Source organism: Polyodon spathula, chromosome 2, assembly GCF_017654505.1.
Source record: "Polyodon spathula isolate WHYD16114869_AA chromosome 2, ASM1765450v1, whole genome shotgun sequence".
Classification (NCBI taxonomy): Eukaryota; Metazoa; Chordata; class Actinopteri; order Acipenseriformes; family Polyodontidae; genus Polyodon; species Polyodon spathula.
Genome location: NC_054535.1, coordinates 60,303,678 through 60,330,338, shown reverse-complemented (window position 1 = coordinate 60,330,338; position 26,661 = coordinate 60,303,678). Strand labels below are relative to the sequence as shown.

The 26,661-nt window shown below is 37.2% G+C and overlaps 1 protein-coding gene across 1 annotated transcript in view; it reads left to right on the top strand.

Moving 5' to 3' along the window:
* LOC121298867 (netrin receptor UNC5C-like) overlaps positions 1-26,661 on the top strand; it is a 419,182-nt gene that overhangs the window by 182,602 nt on the left and 209,919 nt on the right. The window contains exon 3 of the mRNA XM_041226130.1: positions 23,462-23,605. Within this exon, the coding sequence (XP_041082064.1) occupies positions 23,462-23,605 (144 nt within the window). The remainder of the gene's footprint in view (positions 1-23,461; positions 23,606-26,661) is intronic.

Below are 26,661 nucleotides of genomic sequence, written 5' to 3'. Positions count from 1 at the left end.
CTCCAATAGTTATGCTGAAACAAGTCAAAATTAAGTCCAAAAACAAGATATGCTTCTGAAAAAACAAAATCTTATTTTTTTTATATATGCCTTTCATAGTGGACCACCATTACAAAGCTCTTTACAAGATATGAGACTAGGGTGTGTGAACTATGCATCAGCTGCAGTGTCACTTACAACAACGTCTCACCCAAAAGACGGCGCACAAGTAGGTTAAGTGAATTGCTCAGGGTCACAATGAGTCAGTGGCTGAGCTGGAATTTGAACCAGGTACCTGCTGGTTTCTTTAACCACTGGACACACAGCCACCTAACTCAAAACTAAGGTTCCAGTTTAAAACAAATCCAGAAGTGTAGTGAGAAAACAAGTGGGGCAGTTTGCATAAAAATATTTAAAAAATTACAAAATGTAGGCTTTTAAATTTTTTTTTAATTGAACTAGAATTTTATCATTGAATAATTGAGCAGAGACCGTGCAAAATGCTATGTATGTCTTGTGCGGTATCGAATCTAGCCAGAATAAGCACTTTGTTTTGAAGAGAATATTTCCAAAAGATAATTTGTTGAAAGTAGAAAGGGGACATTAATATCATGCAGTCAAATGACTTTTAGCAAAATGCTTACATGTTAAAGTGTTTAGTGTAGTAGTCTGTTCGTATTAATCAGCTGCTAGACAATTAGCTTGTTGCTGGGCAGTTGCTGTATGATATGAATACACGCTATAGGTCTGGAGTAGAGAATCAAATTGCGACCACTTCCTGGGATTCCTTTTTTGTAATCATAATATTGTGCTGTTGCTTTTATTAATTACCGGTGTGATGGGGTAGGGTACTCGCACAACAACTGAGTTCTAACTAATCAATTAATGAAAAAAGAAACAGAAGCCCTGCTATTTAAACATGTAAGTTAGCCATATGTGCACTCAGCGCTCACTCACTGTCAGCAGCCAGCTGGGTGTTTATAGTGTTACCCTCATCCAACAGAATGGAAAAGTACACCAGTACGGTTATGGTTTTATTTGAACAGAGATTCAACATTATTGATTTGATTACTGAGTTACAAAGTACTACAACGTGATTAAAAAAAATATATATGTTGTCCACCATTACAGAATTTAAGTGCGTGTATCCCAGTTTGAAAACCACTGAACTAGAGCATTGCATAATCTTAGCATAACCTCTCTAGACTTGTATTTCAATTAGCTGGGCTGCGGTTTCAGAGTCCACTACTCCCCCAAGTTTGGTATCATCTGCAAATTCAACACTCTTGCAATGTGTTTCTTGGTCCATGGAGGAACAATAAGAGTCCAAGTACACAGGAATCACCCAAGGGTTGGTTCACACATCCCCCCCCCCCCCCCCCCCCCCCCCCCCCCCCCCCCCCCCCCCCCCCCCCCCCCATCAGATTGTACACCTCTCAATTACTCTGCTTTTTTTTTTTTTTTTTTTAACCAGTTCTGTATCCAAATACAGGTCATCCCATGTATTCCTGCTGATTTTTAATTAAAATATAAGTCTTTCATGTGGGAATGAAAAAGGCTTTTAGAAAATGAAGATAAATGATATAAGTGTTGCCTTCATCTACATTAGCTGTAACATCCTCAAAAAATTAAAGTAGGTTAGGTGAGCATGACCCTCTTCTAAACCTGTGCTTGCTATATAAATTGTCTTCAAGCTTACCTCTTAATATTGTTTCAATGATTTTACATGTGACAATAGTTAAACTAATAGGTCTATAATTACCTGGGTCTGTCTTGTCCCCCTTTTTAAATAATGGCACCCCATTTGCAATCTTCCAGTCTTCAGGGACCTCACCTGTTTCTATATAACTATTTATCATAGTAGTCAGTGGCCTACATATTTTACAGCCTTGTTTTTTAATCACCCTTGGATAAATTTAATCTGGGCCCTGTGATTTATTTTTTTAGCTCTTGTAGCTTATTTAATACCTTTGTAATGGGCCTACTTTTAGGACCAACTGGATTCCAGTAGTGTAATTAGCTACCACGCCTTTATTTTTACTGGGAAAGTCTGGGTTTTTTTGATCCCCAAAGACTCAGGAGGGTAAAGGTTCAACCCATACACAACACCAGTTGTTTTTAAAATGTCTTACATGAAATGCGGTACATGAATTACAACAATTCTACAGACTGGATTACAGAGAATTAAATTAACCTGGCCAGGTATTCTGATACTCAATTAAGAGCAGCAGGCAGCAAATTACTTGTGCTGCATTCATGGAGCTAGTGCTACATAGCTATATTGACCGATCTGAACCTGCATTTTCGTACAGAGCTCTCTTAAGACTAGTCTTTCCACAGTACCATTTGATGCTGAGTGATAGGGAGGTGTTTTAGTGTGCAACACTAAATTCCTTTGCAAAAAGGCTTCGAATTCTGCTGCAGTAAATTGTGGTCCATTATCGGAGCTACCATAACCATATGCTGCAAACAAATTTGCAGGATTTCAATGGTTTTCTCAGCAGTAGTGTTTGACATAGGCGCTACTTCAGACCATCTGGAATGAGAATAAATAAGGACTAAGAAACTTGGCATATTCTTTTCAGCAAAATCAATGTGAAGCCTTTGCAACGGTCTCGCTGGCCACTTCCATGTACGAAGCAATGCTGTAACAGGCATATTCCATCTACTGTGGTAGATTTCACACTGGCTTACCATGTGCTCTATTTCAGAATCTAAATGACTACAGGCTAGGGCTTTCATTTTTATGATTCCCCAGTGATATTCTCCTGGAATAACTGCTGTCTACTTGTCTTAGGCACAATCACTCTAAAACTCCTCATTTTTCACTGTTAACTCAGTTTATTGGTGAGCAAAAGTTTAGGGCAGGATTTTCAAAAAAGTGTTATTGTATCGAACTCGTGGTATAGGAACGAGAGTTTTAGTAGCAAGTGATTTTCCAACAAAATGTGTTAAATCAATCCATTATGCTTTGAAATTGAGTTAACAAATGCATTCTTGTAAAGTTTAAGCATATATCACTTCCTGTATTAACTGATGTTAACAAGATAAAAAAAAAAATGAATGGAAACACAGTTTGCTGTTATGGAAACTAATGTGAAAAATTATGGGAATATCTATTTTTGTGTTTAATTTTAAATTGTGCATTTTGTCATGCAGAATGTACAACTTACTATATACAACTCTTAATGTGCCTTTTACAATTGTTTTTTTGGTTAAAAAAAAATAATAAATTGATGGGCCAGGAGTAAGCAATCTATGTATATTGGTTGGAATTTTCTTATGTTGCATCTACTTTTTTGTATGAATTTTAGAAATATGTCATTTGTTTGTATGTAACTATTCATTATATTTGTATTAAGCTTTTAAAATTATGATAGAACTCTCCAACCCAACACACAATTTGTTTAAAGTTAATTGTTAGGTGAATTCCTCTAATCCTACATTTTCTCTGGTATGATTTGCTCGCCTCTGCGATAAATAAACTCAGTATGATTAGAAGTCGCCACTGAACATTTACAGAAGGACTTTTTATATGCACACAAACGTGTGAAAGTGTACATTGTGGGAGGGAGTCTGACAACATTACCAATACGTTTAGGCAAAATCCATGCCAATGATCTCGATCACATTCCTAGTGCATCGTTGTGTGTCCTTGACACCTGTTCTTTGTTCTTGTGTGGATAAGATACAGGTGTTAAGCCAAGGATGCATTGCAAATCCACAATCACCTAAGAAAACTTTATTTTAATATCTAATATGCCGTTTTATATACCAACACAGTTTTACATACTGTCATAATAATGCACATATGCAGAATTCAGATTACAATTGCATTAAGAATTTTTGGGTAGTAACATTACACTGGGTACAAATAACAGTATATCATTTTAGCAATACAACAAATGTTCTGTAAGGTTACAAATGGTTAAAACAAGGGAATAAATCTCATTCACAGCCACAAGTATAGAAAATATTTTCATAACTACAAATATTGAATCATCTAGGTCAGTGGTCCTCAAAGTTGTGCCCGCGAAGCCAGGCCTTTGTGTCCGTGGCAGCTGTTCTTAAATGATGGGTTGTGAACACGTTTCTGGTGGGTCGTAGCGTGGGAAAATAAAGGAAGCTTTTAAACACATTTTCCAACAAAAGCACCACAGCAGTCTGTTGTCAGTGCTGCTCGCTTATGCTGTGCTTGTATGTACGCGACATTTATTTTTCCTGAATGGCTTTTGCGATACAAACAACCAATTGAATAGCTGCATTGTCTCTGCGGTAGCCAAATCATAAGTTAACTAGGTGGGGCATAAACTGTGTCTGTTTCAAGTGCAGGTACTAAGTTTAACCAATAGGAGAGTCAAATATCTGCCAAGTTTTATGCAGCTGTCCAATCATAAGCAAGCAGAGGCCGTTCACGGTATCTGCATGAAAATTGAAGGTGAGTGATTAGCCAAATGGAAAGTGAAAGATCTGACAGCTGTCCAATCATTCATGAGCAGAGGCGGGGGGTGTTAATATGCTGGGTAAGCATTGAATTTCACCGACTGCTATTGAGAAAAAAAAAATACATTTCAGTATGTAGAATTTCATTTTCTATCTATTTCAATTTATTTCACCAGACAATGGAAGCACTGTAGTCTATTTAGTTATGAATCCACTTTCTCTTAATAATTGTACTGGAGAAGAACGATCTTAAAACAGTAGTGTTGACAAATTTGTCAAATTTGAAACAAAGCGAGACACTATCTACACTTTATTTTAGTTTATTCACAGTTATCTGTGTAAACATGCCATTTAAATATCTGCATTGCATATTTTATGTAAATGATTTAAAGAATAAGAGCAGCATGCACAATTACTACCTGAGACTTGGCCTTATTAGAGTGCCTTCTCATGAGAGATATACACATACACACACACAAATATACACAGTACCAGTCAAAAGTTTGAGTACACTTGCTGGAAACTAAGTTTTTTTCATAATTGACAATGTTTTACGTCGTATACGTTTCTGTAAATAGTTGAAAATGAAAACACATGTTACAACATACAAAACAAAACATAAGGAGTATCAAAGCAATGTTCAAGAAAAATGAAAATTGTCTCTTCGACAGATAGTTCTTGCACTACTTTGGAGGTGTGTTTCGGGTCATTATCGCTGAAGAATGAAGGACTGCCCAACTAGTCGTAATCCTGATGGAATGGTATGATATGATAGCTATGCTGGTTGAGCTTGCCATGGACTTGGTAAAGATCACCAACTCTGTCACCAGCAAAGCAACCCCAGACCATGACACTGCCTCCTCCATGCTTGACAGTAGGAACCACACATGCAGAACTCATGCCCTCACCCTCTCTGCATCTTACAAATACTTTGGGTTGGACCCAAATATTTAAAATTTTAACTCATCGGTCCATAAAACCGACTTCCACTCCTCAAACGTCCAGTTTCTGTGTTTTTTTTGGCCCAGGCAAGTCTTTTCCTCTTATTCTGCACTCTTAACAATGGTTTCTTTGCAGCAATTCTTCCAGTTAGGCCAGCTTCACGCAATATCCTCTGAACAGTTGATGTTGAAACATTTGTACTTCCAGTAGAATTTAGCTGAGCCTGTATTTCAGGGGCAGTTAATCGCCGGTTTTGCAGACTTGTGACTCGAATGAACTTGTTCTCTGATTCTGAGGATACCCTTGGCCTGCCTCATGTTGTTTGGTCCTCATGAGTGCCAGTTTCTTTAAATTGTTTGGTCTTGGCCACAGCAGTTACAGACAGTTGCAAAGTTCTTGCAATTTGTCTTAGATTGGCCTTTTTTCTTTGCTTAACTGAGCATATTTTGCCATTTTCTGCTCCCTTACATTCAGGAATGACAAACTTGTGCCTATGCTACCTATATTTATAGTAATCATGGAGCCTCACCTGTTAACAATAATTGGTGACCAAAAGGTTAATTAGGTAACATGCTAGTTAACTCAGAACATCTGACAAAGACACTTTTATACTTAGGCCAGTGTTCTAACACCGTGTTACACATTTCAGACTTAACTGACTTGGGCTTAAGATTGAAATCCCCTTGCTTTGGGTGACCATTTCATTGAAATTGACAAGATTTACATTTTCATTTAAAAATTTAATTTTTGAATGCAATTCACTTATGATTATCAGCTTATATAATAACATGCAACATATAATGAAATATTAAGTGTTTATAGACAGTTGGGATTCAAGGAAACGCATGTACATGGATTAGGGAGTGGTTAACATGTAGAAAACAGAAAGTACTGATTAGAGGAAAAACCTCAGAATGGAGTGTGGTAACCAGCGGTGTACCACAGGGATCAGTATTAGATCCTCTGCTATTCCTAATCTACATTAATGATTTAGATTCTGGTATAGTAAGCAAACTTGTTAAATTTGCAGACGACACAAAAGTAGGAGGAGTGGCAAACACTGTTGCAGCAGCAAAGGTCATTCAAAATGATCTAGACAAGATTCAGAACTGGGCAGACACATGGCAAATGACATTTAATAGAGAAAAGTGTAAGGTACTGCACGCAGGAAATAAAAATGTACATTATAAATATCATATGGGAGATACTGAAATTGGAGAAGGAATCTATGAAAAAGATCTAGGAGTTTTTGTTGACTCAGAAATGTCTTCATCTAGACAATGTGGGGAAGCTATAAAAAAGGCTAACAAGATGCTCGGATACATTGTGAAAAGTGTTGAATTTAAATCAAGGGAAGTAATGTTAAAACTGTACAATGCACTAGTAAGATCTCATCTTGAATACTGAGTGCAGTTCTGGTCACCTCGCTATAAAAAAGATATTGCTGCTCTAGAAAGAGTGCAAAGAAGAGCGACCAGAATTATTCCGGGCTTAAAAGGTATGTCATATGCAGACAGGCTAAAAGAATTGAATCTGTTCAGTCTTGAACAAAGAAGACTACGTGGCGATTTAATTCAAGCATTCAAAATTCTAAAAGGTATTGACAGTGTCGACCCAAGGGACTTTTTCAGCCTGAAAAAAGAAACAAGGACCAGGGGTCACAAATGGAGTTTAGACAAAGGGGCATTCAGAACAGAAAATAGGAGGCACTTTTTTACACAGAGAATTGTGAGGGTCTGGAATCAACTCCCCAGTAATGTTGTTGAAGCTGACACCCTGGGATCCTTCAAGAAGCTGCTTGATGAGGTTTTGGGATCAATAAGCTACTAACAACCAAACGAGCAAGATGGGCCGAGTGGCCTCCTCTCGTTTGTAAACTTTCTTATGTTCTTATGTTCTTATTCAGTTAAAAGCATAGAAAATCATGAAAAACCTAGTTTCAAGCAGGTGTACTCAAACTTTTGACTGGTACTGTATATATATAAAAATATCGCAAGGCAGCAGTGTGTAAGATCCTATGCAATAGTCAGCGTGCCCGCAAACAGCCAAGTAAGATCAATTTATGCCCGTGCCAAAATTACTTTGAGGACCGCTGATCTAGGTAGTCTGTACATTCTCTCTATTGTCGGTGTCACAGCCACGGTCCGGTGCGTTATAGACTCTTTCATTAATTAAAACCCTCCTTTTTCCCAGTGCAAGTTGACTTCTGATAAATTATGACAATTAACACAAATTCCCATGCAAATAAAAGAAAGTCGCAAAAAGCACAGCTGCTTCATATATGAACATTATTTCGTAAATCAAGATAATTTAGGAAACTGTCAAAATCAATGCTACATACCGATTTGTCGATTAACACTAGTTATCATTTACGACCTTTTGAAAATCCTGCTCTAAACTCTTCGTCAGTAATGTGGTTTTGCCACCCAGTTAAAGTGCTTACTTTCGTAACACAGGATCTGTTTTAGTTTCTCTAGCTATGTCCTGAGCTGAAAGAAGTAATTCATCCAGTAACACCTTGTAAAGTAGATTACAGCCTTAATACTCAATTTTGATCGGCAAATGGGACAATGCATCAACATTTCCATGCTGAGCTGAGGCTTTGTACTGAATTTTGTATTGCTATGACATCAGTATTAGCGACCATCACTGTAGTCAAGCTGTGGCTAAAGGAAGGCACTACTGTTTTGGGAACCATAATTTTTACCTGGGGTTGGTGGTGAAATTTCTACCATAATGATAGTTATTACATTTCATAACCCCAAAAAACAATGCCTAATGCTTCCTTTTCAATTTGAGTGTAACCTCTCTCTGTTTAGTTAGTGTGCACAGTACTATCTGGCATCCTGGGGTGTGCTGGTGACGGATCAAGATTTTTGCACATGGCTGACAGCTATACCACTGACCTAGATTTAAGGGCTATGAACACTGGGAGCAAAGAAAACTACACAAATACAGCACGAGTACACAACTGTAGCTGGTCATGAAAACAAAATATTGTCTGCTTTTGTTCCTTTTTGTGGAAATAAAATACAATAAATAAAGTCTGCGTACACCACACTCTAAAAAAAATGACGTTTAATAGTGAATGTTTATATGTGATCTGGTTTAACATGTAAATCATTCAAAAAGAATACATCTATACATTCCTTTGAAATTACTGAGAATTAATTTAATATACTTTTTTTTATTGGATTTCAATTTTAATAAAATTTCCAGTTAGTGTGTGAATATTATTATTATTATTATTATTATTATTATTATTATTATTATTATTATTATTATTCATCATTATTAAAACAAAGCAGCAACATTTTATGGAAATTTTGAAACCAGTGTGTGGTGCTCCCTGTCACTTTGACCAAAATGAAGGTGAAATCAAGAGACACACCATCAATTTTCAATTGTTCTGTTATTTCTTATCATATGGAGTCTTTCTTTGTATTGTATGTATAACCACTGGCATTATAAATAACATTATATTTTTCGCCTTTAGAAATTACATTCCCATTGATGTCCATTTCTGTTTTATTTCTGTGTGAACAAGACAGTGACAGTCTGACAGCCTCTCCTTCGACTCTGTCCTAATAATGACGTGTTGTGTACAGAAACATAGAAGGCTCGCACAGACAAACCGTCAGTTTGATACAACAAGGCAATTCTATCTTTGGAATAAGGGGGGAGTTTGCGTAACAGCTACAAGAATATAGAATGGTAATGTATACCTCTTCATGGTGATCACATCCCCCCCAAAAATAATTAAATAATACACCTGGAGAGTTGCATTTGTTACCACTATCATGTATAAAGGGTTTCGCAAACAATAACAAACGTATGCACAAATATGAGAATCCATTACACGGCCTTGAGACTCTCAAAATTGTGAAAAACCGTGAGTTTCACGGGTAAACCCTGAGACTTGACATCCATGGATAGGGAATGAATTTTCCATAGTAATTTAGTAAAGCCAAGAAAAACCTAAATTCAGTGACATTCTGTGGGGTTAGAGCCTTAGCTATGGCTTCTGTTTTCTGTGCAAGTGGACTGATACCTTCACTATTTATTTTGTTTCCAAGGCATGTGACACTGTCTTGTAAAATCACACACTTTTTTGTTTACATGTATACCCATGCCTTCTAACCTTTAAGTTTCTTAAGTGTGCATCATCTGTATTTCCAGTAATTAGTATATCATCCAAGTAACATAGTACATTCTAGACCCTACAGTCCATTATTCTTTGAAACACTGTTGGCGTGCTAGCCACACCATAAAACAACATATTATACCTGACCAGACCCTTGTGCATATTAATTGGCAAATATTCTTTTAGACTCCTCAGTTAGTGCTATCAGTGGATAAGCTTGAGACAAGTCCAATTTATTGAACGGTCTTCCACCAGCTAACTTGGTGAACAAATCATGGGGTTTTGGAATCGGATATTGGTACACATTTAACCAAGAGTTTATTGTGACCTTATAGTCCCCACATATCCTAACTCTACAATTTAACTTGGGCACACACACTAAATCGGTGCTGCCCACTCGCTGTGTGCTACAGGCAAAATTATTCTCTCCTGCTTTAACAATTTCAGTTGCTGATTAACAGCCTCTTTAAGTGCATACAGCACGCATCTCACGTTGCAAAAATGTAGTACTGCTTTATCAGACTGTGGATGGCTAGTGGTAAGATGGTAAGGAACTTCACACAAGTCTTTTGTGCTCTAAACAGCACACAGGTGCACGTTTATAGTGCCACCCAAGTTATTTTGTGTTTTCCTAGTTAGGGTATCACTGTAGTGATAGTATGACATTCAGACTTACAGAAGTTGGGGAGACTGCAACCAGTCAAGTCCCTTGGCAAACTTCAGTCAGGATCCTTTTCTGCCTGCCACACATCCCACCCTCCAGAGTTGATCAGAAATAACACGCGGGAGATTCTAGCTCCACCAAATTATTCAATCTGAGGGGCAAAGCCAATGGAGAAAATGCTGGGATGAGTCTTCTGTAATAACTAGCTAGTTCCAACACAGATTGTAGAGCATTGGTTGCAGGAACCAGTGCATCCAATAAAGCCTGAACATTGGTTTCCACAACCATTTCCCAAAATATAATCTAGGTATTTTATTTAGTTTCTTACAATCACACACTTGGCCAAATTGCCTAGGAGCCCAGCCTCTCTCAGCAACTGTGGAGTGGCAGCTAATCTATTAAGATACACCTCCCAGATAGAGCTGTAAACCACACCATCATCAATGTACGCTTATGCATATGCTTGATGAGGGCGCAGCACTTGATCCACTAGTCACTGAAAGAGAGCCGGGGACCCATATAATCCAAATGGCTTAACATGAAACTGGAAGAAACCCATGGGGGTTGAGAAGGCTGTTGTCTCACAGGAAAGGGGGTCAGCAGAATTTGCTAATTTCCCGTTGTTAAATCAAAGGTTGAGATAAACCGTGCCATTATCAGTTGGTCTAAAAGCTCTACACCTGAGGTATGCATCAAACTTGAAGTTTACCTTCCGAAAGTCAACACAGAAGCACATGGTTTTGTCTAGCTTGGGCTCAATCATTGTTTATTTTATCATCCCCTGTACCTCTTTCTGGATGGCCACTCTTCAGCTTTCTTGAATATAATAGGTCTCTCCCTCATTCTCAATCCCGGCAAAGTGGTAATAGCATGTTCTCCCCAGTACATTAGAAAACACATCAAACATTTTCACTAGACCAAAGACATGTTTTTTCTGACCCTCAGCTAATCTTTTCCCTGTCAAAATATCAACTGTGCTTTGTGGCATAACCCAGGGCCCAGAGCCATAAACAAGACTGCCCGTTTTTTTCACGGCTTAAGGTTAACATGATAAATCTAAGATTTATTTATGCCTCCCAGGCTTTCGGATTTCATAGTTCACCATTCCAATGGACCAAATTACCTCAAAGGGACTCTGCCTCTTAGCAAACAGTTTACATTCCGATGATGGAAGGAGCAGCAGCACTTTGTCCCCAAGCCAAAAAAACACAATTCAAGCATTTTGGTTATAATTTAAATCTTGCACATGCTGATCTGATTTGAGATTTTCATGAGCCAATCGACTGACTAATTCCAAGCGATCTCTTAATTATAATATGTATTTGATTATATGTTGCGATTTGTTTTGAGCCTCCTCCCAACCTTCCGTTATGAGATGGAGAACACCCCTTGGCTGATGTTCGTATAGGCGGCAAACCCATTAGAAGCCTGAGGCACTTCTTGAACCGCCAAAAGGAAATAAGGGTTAGGGTTAGGGCGGGGTTCCACATTAACCATGACCCAGCAGTCCGAGCCTTGTAGAGATCGCAGTTTGGCAAGTAGTTATGAAGCACTACAGGCCCAACTGGGCTGGTTACATTTAACTAATAATTAATATATATATATATATATATATATATATATATATATATATATATATATATATATATAGTGCACATGGCTTCTGTTTCATGAATCTAGGAAAATGGACCAGTGTGCCAGAAATCTGAAAATAATTTACAAACCATTTTTTAAAAACATAACTACGAACTAATCCAAACTTTTCCGCCGCACATCATATTTGTTGTACAGTAAGAATCTGACTACGAACCGAAGTGTTGTGTTGGTACTTGTTCCCACGACATGGCAAATCTTTTACAATCGGGTTTTCTACAACTAAGCAACCAATAAGTGCTGAAATCAATAAATCAAAAAGTAATTCCGAAAAAAATGAAGACTAATATTTAGAGTGGAGGCTTCATCGGGCTTCATTATGACAGTGAAAAAAAAATAACGTTCTGGCTTGTTTGGTGTCAGTTTTGCAGACATGCAGATAAAACAGCAGCTTTATTTGTTCTGAATTCAACATTTCGTTTACATCATATGCAGTCTCACAGTAAGATGTCCTGATGGATACCCAGATACGCAATCGAATTGTCTAACTTTAATTTGGGATCTGATTTGTTCAGGTCAAAAATGCCATTTACAATCATTCCAGGACTAGTTGATATCGCTCAGCAAGATTGGCGCGGACTTAGGAGAGGCTACACAAGGGACAACACTCTGAGAAGGATTGTTTTTATTTTGTATTATGAATATTATTTTAATAGTGTTTGTTATTAGGATTAGGAATGGAGTATCGAATAGTTTCTTATATGAATACACAGGGTGCAACTTTTTTGTGTATTCGATTACCTGAATTCTGGTCCCTTACACTCCCAAGAATAAAATGCAAATGCGTGTGTAAAAGCAGACAGAATAACAGGGTAAGCCGGTAAAGTTTAGCAGGATTCATGAAGCGTACAAACAATGTCCAAGACGAGATTTCTTCATTCAGTACCATATTTCCTTAGGCACAAGTTTACTGAAATAAAATACAGAACTCAATGAGCAGTAACATCACAGCGCAAGTCTCTTCCAAATAAAGCTACAGTAGCATAGTTTTGTGCAACCCACCAAATAATTTCATAAAATAACACCCATCATATCACCCTAAATATTCCACATCTCTTTAATTATAACAAATAATATTTATAAAATCTTAATAGTGTAAATATTGTAACCTGCCCAAAACAATAGAAAATAAATTACATAGTTTAACATTGCTAACTACAACTAGCCAGATTAGCCACTAGCCATATTCAGATGAATCCTGTAAATAATTCAAAACAAGGATATCTGGTTGTACTTTTAATGTTCAGTGCAAATTTGCCATTACTCCATCCATTCACAGAGAGCCAACAGCAGAAGTTTTACATTGAACTGCAGTCCAGAGTTAAAAAAAAATAACTCCTTTCCAACTCCAAGTATCCTGCCTTTTCTTATTAGTCACTGCGTTGTTTTGCTTAACATTTCGTATGTCTTTATATTCATCATAATGTTAAATTACCTTTTCTAATTTCTAATTTGTGTTTAACCCTCTGATGGAGCGAAACTAATATAAACTCCATCACTGGGTTAACGGTAAGTAAACAATAGGACTCACAGACTCTATCTCGTTGTGAAATTATTTTAAACAGGGTTGTGTAAAACTAATTATTTAAACAAAGAAAAGCAATGCAGTAGCAAAATAATGACCTGAAAACAACTTACCTGTGGTCCGGGGTACTGATGAGTTGTTAACCAAGTCTAGAAGAAAAAAAAAAAACTTGTTGATTAAATGTTTGTTCTTTACTTGCTTGTGTTCATTGTGTGGAATAAGAACATAAGAAAATAAGAAAGTTTACAAATGAGAGGAGGCCATTCGGCCCATCTTGCTCATTTGGTTGTTAGTAGCTTATTGAGCCCAGAATCTCATCAAGCAGCTTCTTGAAGGATCCCAGGGTGTCAGCTTCAACAACATTAATGAGGAGTTGATTCCAGACCCTCACGATTCTCTGTGTAAAAAAGTGCCTCCTATTTTCTGTTCTGAATGCCCCATTGTCTAATGTCCATTTGTGAACCCTCGTCCTTGTTTCTTTTTTCAGGTCGAAGATTGCTTGAATTAGGTCGCCAAGTAGTCTTCTTTGTTCAAGACTGAACAGATTCAATTCTTTTAGCCTGTCTGCATATGACATGCCTTTTAAGCCCGGAATAATTCTGGTCGCTCTTCTTTGCACTCTTTCTAGAGCAGCAATATCTTTTTTATAGCGAGGTGACCAGAACTGAACACAATATTCAAGATGAGGTCTTACTAGTGCATTGTACATTACTTCCCTTGATTTAAATTCAACACTTTTCACAATGTATCCGAGCATCTTGTTAGCCTTTTTTATAGCTTCCCCACATTGTCTAGATGAAGACATTTCTGAGTCAACAAAAACTCCTAGGTCTTTTTCATAGATTCCTTCTTCAATTTCAGTATCTCCCATATGATATTTATAATGTACATTTTTATTTCCTGCGTGCAGTACCTTACACTTTTCTCTATTAAATGTCATTTGCCATGTGTCTGCCCAGTTCTGAATCTTGTCTAGATCATTTTGAATGACCTTTGCTGCTGCAACAGTGTTTGCCACTCCTCCTACTTTTGTGTCGTCTGCAAATTTAACAAGTTTGCTTACTATACCAGAATCTAAATCATTAATGTAGATTAGGAATAGCAGAGGACCTAATACTGATCCCTGTGGTACACTGCTGGTTACCACACTCCAATCTGAGGTTTTTCCTCTAATCAGTACTTTTTGTTTTCTACATGTTAACCACTCTCTAATCCATGTACATGTGTTTCCTTGAATCCCAACTGCATTCAATTTGAGAATTAATCTTTTGTGCGGGACTTTGTCAAAAGCTTCTGGAAATCTAAATAAACCATGTCATATGCTTTGCAATTATCCATTATCGATGTTGCATCCTTTGAATCAGCTGCTCCGAGTTTCATCTTGTTTGTTATCAGAAAAACACACGCGGCTGTTTGAGTTTGAGCTGCTGCTGTGTTTCCCCAATGTCCTCTGTTTTCTGATTAAAGCAATTAAAGATGCAATTTCTCCTTCCTGCTTCTAAACTGCTCTGTCCTTTTCCACGCCTGTACTTCTCCCACTTGCTGTCGTTGTCAAAATCAATACTTTTAGTGGTTCTAGGTATAAGTGCTTATAGCTTTTTTTTTTGTGATTTTGACTTTCAAACGCTGTCAGGATGTTTAGTATATGTACTTAGGAAAAGTCAATAATAGACAACCGCTAATCTCCAACACACGCAGAGTAATTTAAATTTTAAAAGTGAAAACAGTCAAAATGATTACCGTGGCGGTTCTAGTTTAAAATAATATACTTCAGTATAAATCCATTAAAAAAAAGACAAATCACTGAATCATTTGAACAAGCTAATTTAGCATAAGCTACTACAGTGACTCATTGACGATCTGTCAACTCTATCAACAGCGATTTACCCTTAAAGAATAATTTGCTAACTTACACATACAATAACCGTAACAGCTGAAAACAAATTACATTATAAGATTTTTGTACAATATAAAAAAGGAATGACAGTATTAAGAAATCTGTATTTTAATTCCTACAGTACCTCGGCTCAGCGGCGGGCATATTCCAACTTCTGTCTCCGCTTATTTATTTTTGTGTCTGACGCATACGTCCTACTGCCTGGGTCAAATCAATACTGTAAGGGGGATTCGCGTGGTGTAATTAGATTATTTATAATGTGGGTCTGCACCCGACTACATTTCACATACGTATATTTGATTTTAAACTTTCTCATGGAAAAAAAAAAAAACATTGACAAGTTGTATAATATGCGTAATAGTGAGTGAAAAAGTGGGGGGGGGGCAAAGTATATATTTTCCCTATGGGTCAGAGTGGAGGGGCACACGCCCCATTTGCCCCATGGGTCAGGTATCTAGGGCATAACACATGGGGTGCACTATGTGTTTGTGTAAGTGGTAAACCGAAGCATGGCACATAAAAAAAAAAAAATAAAATAAATTCAATCTCTGGATTACAAACAAGACGATTCTACAAAATTACCTAGACGTCACAACAATCGGAAATAATGAATAATTGCCACTGCTGTCTAATTAGATGTAAACATGACTTCAGGTATATGGGCCCATGTAGCCCATGCTCCACCAATATTCTGGAATGCGGGCCCAGCACCACCAATGTTTTTAACCGATATATAACACAGTGTAACAATTTTTTTTTTTTTTTTTTTGTGTAGTTTCCTCATTGCTTATGCCTCAAAAGTATAGAAAATGGCTATTATTCCCCACAGACTTTGCTTTTGTGACCAGGACAGTGATATTTCAAAATATCACTATTTCCAATGGGAAAATGGGCAAATGTGTGTCTTCGTTCACATATAAATGTATTTACAGTATAATCGTAAATCTCGAAACTACTCACTTCTAAATCTTTTGTAGACATTTTTGTATTACTTTAGTATAGATACATGTTAATTTGGATTCATATGTTGTTTTTTTTCTGACTTTATGTGAACAAAAAGACAAAGACACACATTTGCCCGTTTTCCCATTGGAAATAGTGATATTTTGAAATATCACTGTCCTGATCACAAAAGCAAAGTTTGTGGGGAATAATAGCCATTTTCTTTACTTTTGAGGCATAAGCAATTAGGAAATAACACTTACTACCCAGGAACAAAAATTGTGTTATAGTGTCAAGTACAAGGTTGTACTGGATGAAAACTTGCTTCCTTCTGCTCAGACAATGTTCTCCAACTCTGAGGATTGGATTTTCCAGCAGGACAATGCTCCATTCCACACAGCCAGGTCAATCAAGGTGTGGATGGAGGACCACCAGATCAAGACCCTGTCATGGCCAGCCCAATCTTCAGACCTGAACCCCATTGAATACCTCTGGAATGTGATCAAGAGGAAGATGGATGGTCACAAGCCATCAAACAAAGCTGAGCTGCTTGAATTTTTGTGCCAGGAGTGGCATAAAGTCACCCAACATCAGTGCGAAAGACTGGTGGAGAGCATGCCAAGACGCATGAAAGCTGTGCTTGAAAATCAGAGTTATTCCACCAAATATTGATTTCTGAACTCTTCCTAAGTTAAAACATTAGTATTGTGTTGTTTAAAAATGAATATGAACTTATTTTCTTTGCATTATTCGAGGTCTGACAACACTGCATCTTTTTTGTTATTTTGACCAGTTGTCATTTTCTGCAAATAAATGCTCTAAATGACAATATTTTTATTTGGAATTTGGGAGAAATGTTGTCAGTAGTTTATAGAATAAAACAAAAATGTTCATTTTACCCAAACACATACCTATAAATAGTAAAACCAGAGAAACTGATAATTTTGCAGTGGTCTCTTAATTTTTTCCAGAGCTGTGTGTGTGTGTATGTATATATATGTATATGTATGTGTGTGTGTGTGTATATATATATATATATATATATATATATATATATATATATATATATATATATATATATATATATATATATATATATAGAAAGTCTACACCCCCTTTCAAAAATTTTCAACTTTTGTTTTCATTTATCTACACATCCTACCCCACAACTTCCAAGTGAAAAATTATTTTAGAAATTTGTAGAAAATAAAAAAATAAAAACTGAAATAGCTTGGTTGGATAAGTGTCCACCCCCCTTGTAATAGCAATCCTAAATTAGCTCAGGTGTAACCAATCACCTTCAAAATCACACACCAAGTTAAAGTCATAGCATATCCGCTCCTCCAATCTGCAGATGCCACACTGTTTCCTGTCCGGGCACTGAGTTTTGGTACCGTAGCTGTGCCACTTTTCTAGATGGCCGATTTCCACCTAACCAAAGGAATAAATTGTCATGCCATTTAGTCCAGGGTCCTCTATTCCTTTTACACAGCACCCTCACACGTCGGGAGGTAGATCTAACACCAAGAATCATTCAATCTCTGTCACATTGCTACATCAACCTGTGGAGTCCCCATTGGAGATAGAGCTGTCAATCATGGTACTACATCTGGGGTTTCGCTTCACAGACTTGGTTAAAGTCAGAAATTAAATGGATAAAATTAATGAAATGGGTAAGAAAAGTTACAAATGAGAGGAGGCCATTCACCCATCTTACTCGTTTTGTTAGTAGCTTATTGATCCTAGAATCTCATCAAGCAGCTTCTTGACGGATCCCACTGCGTCAGCTTCAACAACATTACTGGGGAGTTGGTTCCAGACTTCCACAATTCTCTGTGTAAAAAAAAAAAAAAAAAAAAGTGCCTCCTATTTTCTGTCCTGAATGCCCCTTTTATCTAATCTCCATTTGTGACCCATGGTCCTTGTTTCTTTTTTCAGGTCTGGGTTGACATTTAGAATTCTGAATGCTTGAATCAGATCGCTGCATAGTCTTCTTTATTCAAGACTGAATAGATTCAGTTACTTTAACCTGTCTGCATATGACATGCCTTTTAAACCAAGAATAATTCTGGTAGCTCTTTGCACTCTTTGTAAAGCAGCAATATCTTTTTAGTAGTGAGGTAACCAGAACTAAACACAATATTCTAGATGAGGTCTTACTAATGCATTGCAGAGTTTTAATATTACTTCCCTTGATTTAAATTCAATGCTATTCACTATATATCCAATCATTTTGTTGTCTTTTTTTTTTAGCTTCCCCACATTGTCTAGATGAAGACATTTCTGAGTCCACAAAAACTCCTAGGTCTTTTTCATAAATACCTTCTCCAATTTCAGTATCTCCCATATGATATTTATAATGCACATTTTTATTGCCTGAGTGCAATACCTTACACTTTACTATATTAAATGTCATTTGCCATGTGACTACCCAGTTCTGAATCTTGTCTGGATCATTTTGAATAAGCTTTGCTGCTGCAACAGTGTTTGCCACTCCTATTTTTGTGTCGGCTGCAAATTTTAACAAGTTTGCTTACTACACCACAATCTGTCATTAATGTAGATTAGGAAGAGTAGAGAGCCTAATACTGATCCCTGTGGTACTCCACTGGTTACCTCGCTCCATTTTGAGGTTTCTCCTGTAAAAAGTACTTTCTATTTTCTACATGTTAACCACTTCCTAATCCAAGTGCATGCATTTCCTTGAATCCCTACTGTATTCAGTTTAAGAATTTATCTTTTATGTGGGACTTTATCAAAAGCTTTCTGGAAATCTAAACAAACTGTCGTATGCTTTGCAATTATCTATTGTTGATGTTGCATCCTCAAAAAAATCAAGTAGGTAAGTTTGACATGATCTCTCTTTCCTAAGACCACGCTGACTGTCTCCCAGGATACTGTTACCATGTAGGTAATTCTCCATTTAAGATCTTATTATCGTTTCCATAAGTTCATATGTAATAGAAGTCAGGTTTATTGGTCTGTAGTTCCCTGGTTCGGTTTTGTCTCTCTTTTTGTGCATCAGTGTATTGTTTGTAATTCTCCAGTCTCCTTTAATACTGGATAGGGGCAGGTTGACATGTGGGGGAATGCTATCCGTATAGAATTGTGTGTAGCAAAGGAGAAGCCATACTGATGGGGGGTTTCAACTTCCTCCTTTGTAAAAACTAAATAACCATTTAATATATTTGTTATTTTTTTCTTTTCATCTATTATGTTGCCATTTATATCTTTGACATTTTACTTCCTTTTTGAATGTTCTTTTGCTGTAATAATATTGGAAAACCTTTTTGGAATTGGTTTTAGCCCCCTTGGCAATATTCATTTTTATTTCTCTCTTAGCCCTTTTTAACCTCCTTTTTGACTTGAGTTTCAGTTGCAAGTACTGTTTCTGTGTACTTTTGATCTTGCACCATTTTAAACACTAAGTGCCTTTTTTCTGAATGGTATATATTTTTAATTGATCTGTTAAACCATTTGGGCCATTTTGTTTTAGATTTGTCTACTTTTGGGATGTATTTGTTTTGCGCCTCTAGTACTACATTTTTGAAAAATAGCCATCCTTTCTCTGAGGATGTTTTCTCTATTTTACTCCAATACACTTCTGTTAGTCCCTGTTTTAATTCCTTCAGTTTGCCTTTTTTATATTGTAAACCTTAGCTTTAGTTGTACTTTTTGAGGTTTTAAAAAGCACTTAAAATTAGACCATGTTTGCCAATGGTTCTCTGACCTTTGTTTAGTTTTTCTGTCTTTGTTATTTGAAAAGACTAAATGAAGGCAGGCCCCCTCTAATCAGAGCCTTGTCAAATTGCGTTAGGAAGCATTTATTTGTCATTTCTACCATTTCAATTTTGGCTGTCGTGCACCCCACCAGGTTTTCACGTTTTATATGGGGGAAGTTTGAATCTTCCCATTAGTATGTATTCTCCTTTGCTACACACATTTGTAATGTGAGGTTCGGGGGGACCTGAATCCTATCATCTCCTTTCATCAATTAAATCTACTCTATTTAATCATCAGTCACCCCTATGTATCTTGTGTTTTTCATTTTACGTATCACTACAGACCCACATATAAATCTATTATTTGGAATTCAGAAGAACTCACCTGCAGCAATTTTCTTTTAGAATCAGGACATTTCCAATAATGGCATCATCACTCTATCAAAATCCAGCAGATGAAATGGCTAAAGACATCCGCCTGGTATTCTGTTTTATCCTACCAACACAGCGATGCCCTCCCTGCGCAATGATGGCCTCCACATCAATCGTTGCGATGGTACAGTACTCAATCTGCTGTTGTTGCCTCCAGTGTTCTGACCCCAGAGATAAACAAAATCTTACTTGACATGAATTTCCAGCGCATCATTCAAAAGACTAACACATTCACAGAATTCTGATGCTAAGTTTTGTAAAGGTATTTCTTTTCTGGTGCAATCCAGTGCTTAAGCAGCAGCTGCGATGGTACAGTACTCAATCTCACTGCTGTTGCCTCCATTACATTACTGTCAATCATCACGTTGTATTGTTTACATACACTCTCCTGGCTCTAGTGATCCATTGTTACTTTCTCAGTAGCTGAGACATAATCATAATGGGTAAGGACATTAATGTGGTTTCAATTCATTTTAAAACGGGATCCCCAGTTTGTTATGAAAACCTTACTCTTTGTGAAATTTGTTCTGGTTTCTGTTTTGCAATGTATTTGTGTAAGTCTACACCTTTGCTTATTCAACTGGACTCACGGATGTTTAATCATAACCACTTGATGGCAGTATGACACCACAAGTTGTGTGCGTGTTATAAGCTATCTTATATAATTGTGTAAGAAATCCCTGTATTTTCGAATCATTTTATTATCTGGAGGTTGGTTTGAAATTATTACTTTAAGATGCTAATGGTTAATGTGTGGAGCTGCCAGCCAATATGGAGGAACTATTTCTACAATTAAGTTTTTCAGTCAAAAGCAGCCTCTTACCTAATGCAGTCTGACTGTTCCCGATCAGTTCAACAGGGTTTGCAGCAAATCTACGATTCACAGCAGCCTCAGAGTAAATGCCTACAGGGACACGCTCCACCGCACACTCTATATTGATCTGACTCTTTCCACTTTTCTTCTTCAAAGCCTACTTATCCGAAATCCAACACCAGTATTATAGGATATCCAACACTACACTCCATTCTAGCTGTTCGTCTTCGCTTGCATGGGATACCACTACCAATTTCGTTTGTCTACTACGTCCCCAACTCTCCTATCAATAGCAGCTGTTCGTCTTATGTGTGTAACCTCTAAGAGCTCTCCGACTGCTTATCCTTCTTACCTGCCTATCTTTTTAATGTCCTTGGCAATTGCATTTCAATCCTTTGTCAAGGCTACTTTTCTACATTTGATGAACTAACAATGGCAATGTCGTAAATGGCGTTGCAGTGACCCAGACCAGAAGGAGGAACAACAAAAACAAAAGGTACAATGCAGTGGCGCATGCGCCGTTTTATTAAAGAAAACAAAAATAAATAAAATATTTAAACAAAAACAACACTGTGCTCACAGAGCACAAAAATAAAATAATAAACAAGTCACAAACACAGAAATAACAGATGCGATCCAGGTCAGGCTGGGCAATCGCCTTCACTGATCCTAGATCGTTTTTAGATTTATTTTCCCCTCACTCCTCGCTCGCTCTCGTTCCTCCTCTGAACACCCACCCAGAGTGCAGAGAGCTGCAGGTATTTATACAGGTGACCATCTCCCGATTAGCAACAAATGAATCACTTAACTAATTCGGGAGATGGCCCCCTTCTGCACGAGTTTTTGAATTGCTGGCAGAGACTAATTTGCCAAACCTCTTCTCTGCCAGAATGTACACACATGCACACCGTCTTTTTAAATAACGGAACAAATACAAAACAATAAACAAATACAAAATAACACAGGGGCGGAGGGAGACCCTATTCTAAAAATAAACAAACAATATGATTAAACAGCAGGGCTTTTCTACCGCCCTGCTACAGGTAACTATATGAATAATCATTTTGTGGTTTAAGATGCTCAGAATTTGCTGTCCCACTATTACCAGTTTTTCTATGCTGCGTATTGTATGCCTCTCTTCTTTATTGGCTGTATTAATTTCAGCAGTACTGAGAGAGAGGTGTCTTGTAGTACTCAGGGTTTCACTGGTCTTTTTTAAAAAATTATTGCTGTTGGTTCTGATATTGAACTGTTGCAGTCTAAATCCTCCAGGAATGTGTGGACATTGGAGTCACAAAACAAGTATAAATTTACATGGAGGAAGTCTAACATTGCATTTTGTTTTTATTGAGGGAAAAATAGCGGCCAATTCAAAATATATTTTTAAACACTTATCAGAATAATATCTGTTTGTAAAAAGTCTTGGTTGCTACTGTAATAATTCAATGGCTTGGAGCACCTATCAGCCAATCAGGATGCAGCTCTCTCCCAAACCATTTTAAAAGCTGCTCTTTCTACACATAAAGTACATAGTATACCTTTCTCTAACTAGAGGGTAACCCTCATGCACTCTAAAAACAGTTAAAAAGTAGGTTTACTTTTAGAAAAACACCCGTTTTTGTTGGATGTTGGATGGTTACATTGGTTGAATTTAATTTAGAAAAAAAGGTTGTCACATTAACCATGTAAAAAAAGAATACATTGGTGCTCACCTTTCCAGAATTCAGTGCAGTGTTTCATATGCAAAGTCTTCTGTGGTATTTGCATTAATCTGATTTCATTATCCTGCCGTTTTCCTAAAAAGGGTGCTTGTATTTTCGAGAGTAAAGATTTCATGCAAACAATGTACTAAGTTGGCAGGTTACTTAACTTTAAATAATTGTTCCAAAGCCTTTATAGCTGCGATGATCTGTTTTCAGCTGGGTTTCTCCTATTTAAATGTCAAGTGATCAAGTGGCTTAAGAAAGCAGTGGGCTATTTTCATTGATATTCTGTGAGAGGCCCCAGGCCCAAAATTGTTCATCTTTACCACATAAATGCTGCAATTTAAACCTGTGTTGTACAAATACTTTGTGTGCTGTGACTGTAGATACAGTTATCTTAAACAAGTAATATTATTTTTTTTTTAAGCCATACATTTTTCTCTGCTGGATGACAATAGCTTTTAAGAAAGAAAAGAAAAACAACTATTTATTTTGTCTTTTTAGAGTGTACACCTGTGTGCAACTTCTTTTTAATGAGCTGTTGTCCCTTTGAAGTATCTCAGAAAACCATACATTTTTGTTTTGTGTTTCTTACCAACAGGCCTGGTGGTCAGAGAGGCGAGCATTGAGATTACCCGTCAGCAGGTGGAGGAGCTGTTTGGCCCAGAGGACTACTGGTGCCAGTGTGTGGCCTGGAGCTCAGCAGGCACAACCAAGAGCCGCAAGGCACATGTACGCATTGCATGTGAGTATGTGGAACACGGCTGCAGCGACAGCTTTTGATCAACCATATTGGACAGACATATTACACTTCACAGCTTACTGACCTTTCTATATATTCTACTTTACCTACAGTAAAGGCTTTACGAGGGGAGCTTGAGACATACTGCTATTTATGAAATGTACTGCTTTCATATTTGAGAACTCACAACTTAAATGCATTCATGCTAATCGTGTCCATCTAGACTCTTAGATGGAATTCAATATTTTGGCAATATAATGCAACTGAAAAATGTGGGTAAATATAGATAAGTCTTTTTTTTTTTTAATTTTCAAAGCAGGATTTCTGCAATACTCTCAGTGAAAAATACAAAAGATTATCCACCAAAATTACATATTTCTTCATTTAAACCCTCTTGTAACAATACTTTGCAAATGTGGATTACAATTGCTGCATAAGTAACAAATAGCCAGTTTTCATATACCTCAATGCTGATTTTTTTCTGAAATGTTTTCTAATCAAAAAATAAGTGTGTTCAACCTCGTTCAATAAAGACTTATGGAAAGCATGTATTTCTTCTTTCAGCAATATACAGTGCCTATAGAAAGCCTGGAATTAAAATGCATAATTTTTTTTGTTTCATTTATCTACACATCCTACCCCACAACTTGCAAGTGAAAAAATATTCTAGAAATTTGTAGAAAATTAATTAAATAAAAACTGAAATAGCTTGGTTGGATAAGTGTCCACCCTCCTTGTAATAGCAATCCTAAATTAGCTCAGGTGTAACCGATTGCCTTCAAAAGCACACACCAATGGCCTGTTAAATTGTAGTGATTCACATGATTTTAGGATAAACTCAGCAGTTCCTGTAGGTTCCCTCTGCTGGGTAGTGCATTTCAAAGCAACGACTCAACCACAAGCACCAAGGCAATTTCAAAAGAACTCCGTGACAAAGGCACAGATCAGGGGATGGGTATAAAAAAAATATCAAATGCCTTGAATATCCCTTGGAGCATGATCAAGACAATTAAGTGGAAGGTGTATGGTACCACCAAGACCCTGCCTAGATCAGGCCATCCCTCCAAACTGGATGAGCGAGGAGGAGACTGATCAGAGAAGCTACCAAGAGGCCAATGGCAACTTTGCAAGAGCTACAGGCTTTTATGGCCAAGACTGGTCAAAGTGTGCATGTGACAACAATATTCCAAGCACTCCACAAATCTGGCCTGTATGGTAGGGTGGCAAGAAGGAAACCATTACTCAAGAAAGCCCACTGTGAGGTGTGTGAGTAAAAATGGATTTTCCAGACCGCGATTTACGTGTAAAAAAATAAAAATTTTATTTAATATTACACGGAAAAGAAAAAAAAAACAATAAGGAAGGATGTGAGGGAGGGAGTGCTGGAGTAACCAAAAATAAAGGAATGGAAGCCTCTTAGTCCTCTTCGTGATCTGCTCAATCCAAAATGAAACAAAAAGGAATAAAAACAGAAAAGAGCAAAGTTAGTAAGGCCTCCGTTCGTAAATAAAAGTAAATAGCACAGTCCACCCCGCACGTACTTCCCTCCAGCCCTTTTTTTTCCCCGCCTCTATTCCTCAGGACCAACACCGAACACAATAGCATGTTCTCTTTAGTATGCAAACCCCGCCCCAGTAGTCAGTGGATCAGCAATCCCAGACTGACAGGTATCCTTAACTTCACTTGACTCCAGTGGCTGGAATTTACATACTCGTACTTCCGCCCCTCACCAAGGTGCCGCCCCTCATAAAGATTACTTTTGCCATGGTCACGAGACCTTGGTAAGGGAAGTCCCAAGTTGGTTTGATGCCTTCTACTGTTGGGAGGCTGAATTGCAGACCGAAACCCCTTTGATTCATCACAGTAACGTTTAGCCGAATAGGTTGTTGTTCAACTTAAGTTAAAATTCGGTACGACCAGAATCATACAGTACAGTGTAAACAGTACTTTAATTTAAGCTTTGTGCTTATGGTGTTCATCTGCTGTGACATCTGCTGGTGAAACAATGGGTGCGTTCACAAGAGTTTTTCACCAGCTAGATTGGAGACTTAATTCTGCGGCCGACGGCACGGTCTGTGCAGATGGAGCGTGGACAGCTTTGGTAGAAGAACTGCAGAGCAGTAGAATCAAATATGGAGATGGAGTTCAGAGAAATTCTAACTGCAGAAGAAGAAGATGCAACCAAAATTCCCTTCGTGCTCCACTTGCTTCATAATTTACAGCATCGTCCGAAAAAGTATGTTAGAAATGGTCATTGCTATAAAGAAATAATACGAACATATGTGTTGTGCTGTCACATGAAGTAAGTTAGACTGGGGATTCAAATATAAAGTATGAATCATAAAGTAATCTTTGAAGCCCATTTCCACCACATCAAATAAGAAAGGAAAGCAATAATAAAAATAATAACAAAAATGCATTTCATTATTTCTGCTCACTAATTCTTTCTGTATACTGTATGTCACTGTGGGTAATAATAAGCAAGGATAAGGCAAATTGGATTTTGGCTTTACTATGTTATTTACAATGGAATATCTATGGGACTACTTAGAAGTTTTCCTTTTAGAGGTCTAATTAAAGCACAAAGTGACCTGGCCATCTTCATTATGGTAAATATCCCATTGCATTCTCCTTAAAGGTTCAGCTCCAGATTTCCCACAATAAACTATTCAAAGTTGATGTAAAGCCTGGTGTATGATCGGAAAGCAATACCTCTTGCCTTACATTTTCTGAGATTCAGGATATAAAATAATATTATAAAATAATTAACTGTCTCAAAAGCATTGATATAAAGTGCTGCCTTAACAAAATAAAAAAATAAACAAACCTTTTGTTTGCACTGTTGTATTGGCCTTCAGTGCCTCAGCAAATAACAACATATGATAAGTATCTGCAAACACTGTCTGAAGATATTTTAATTATACATTACACTTCCTAAGAAATTATACAGCACTAATTAAATGTAGCTGAGAGGACTACTCTTATTTACATTTAGAATAATGTATACTACATTTCCAACTATGCATCGACAACTGTAAAAAAAAAATAATAAAAAAAAA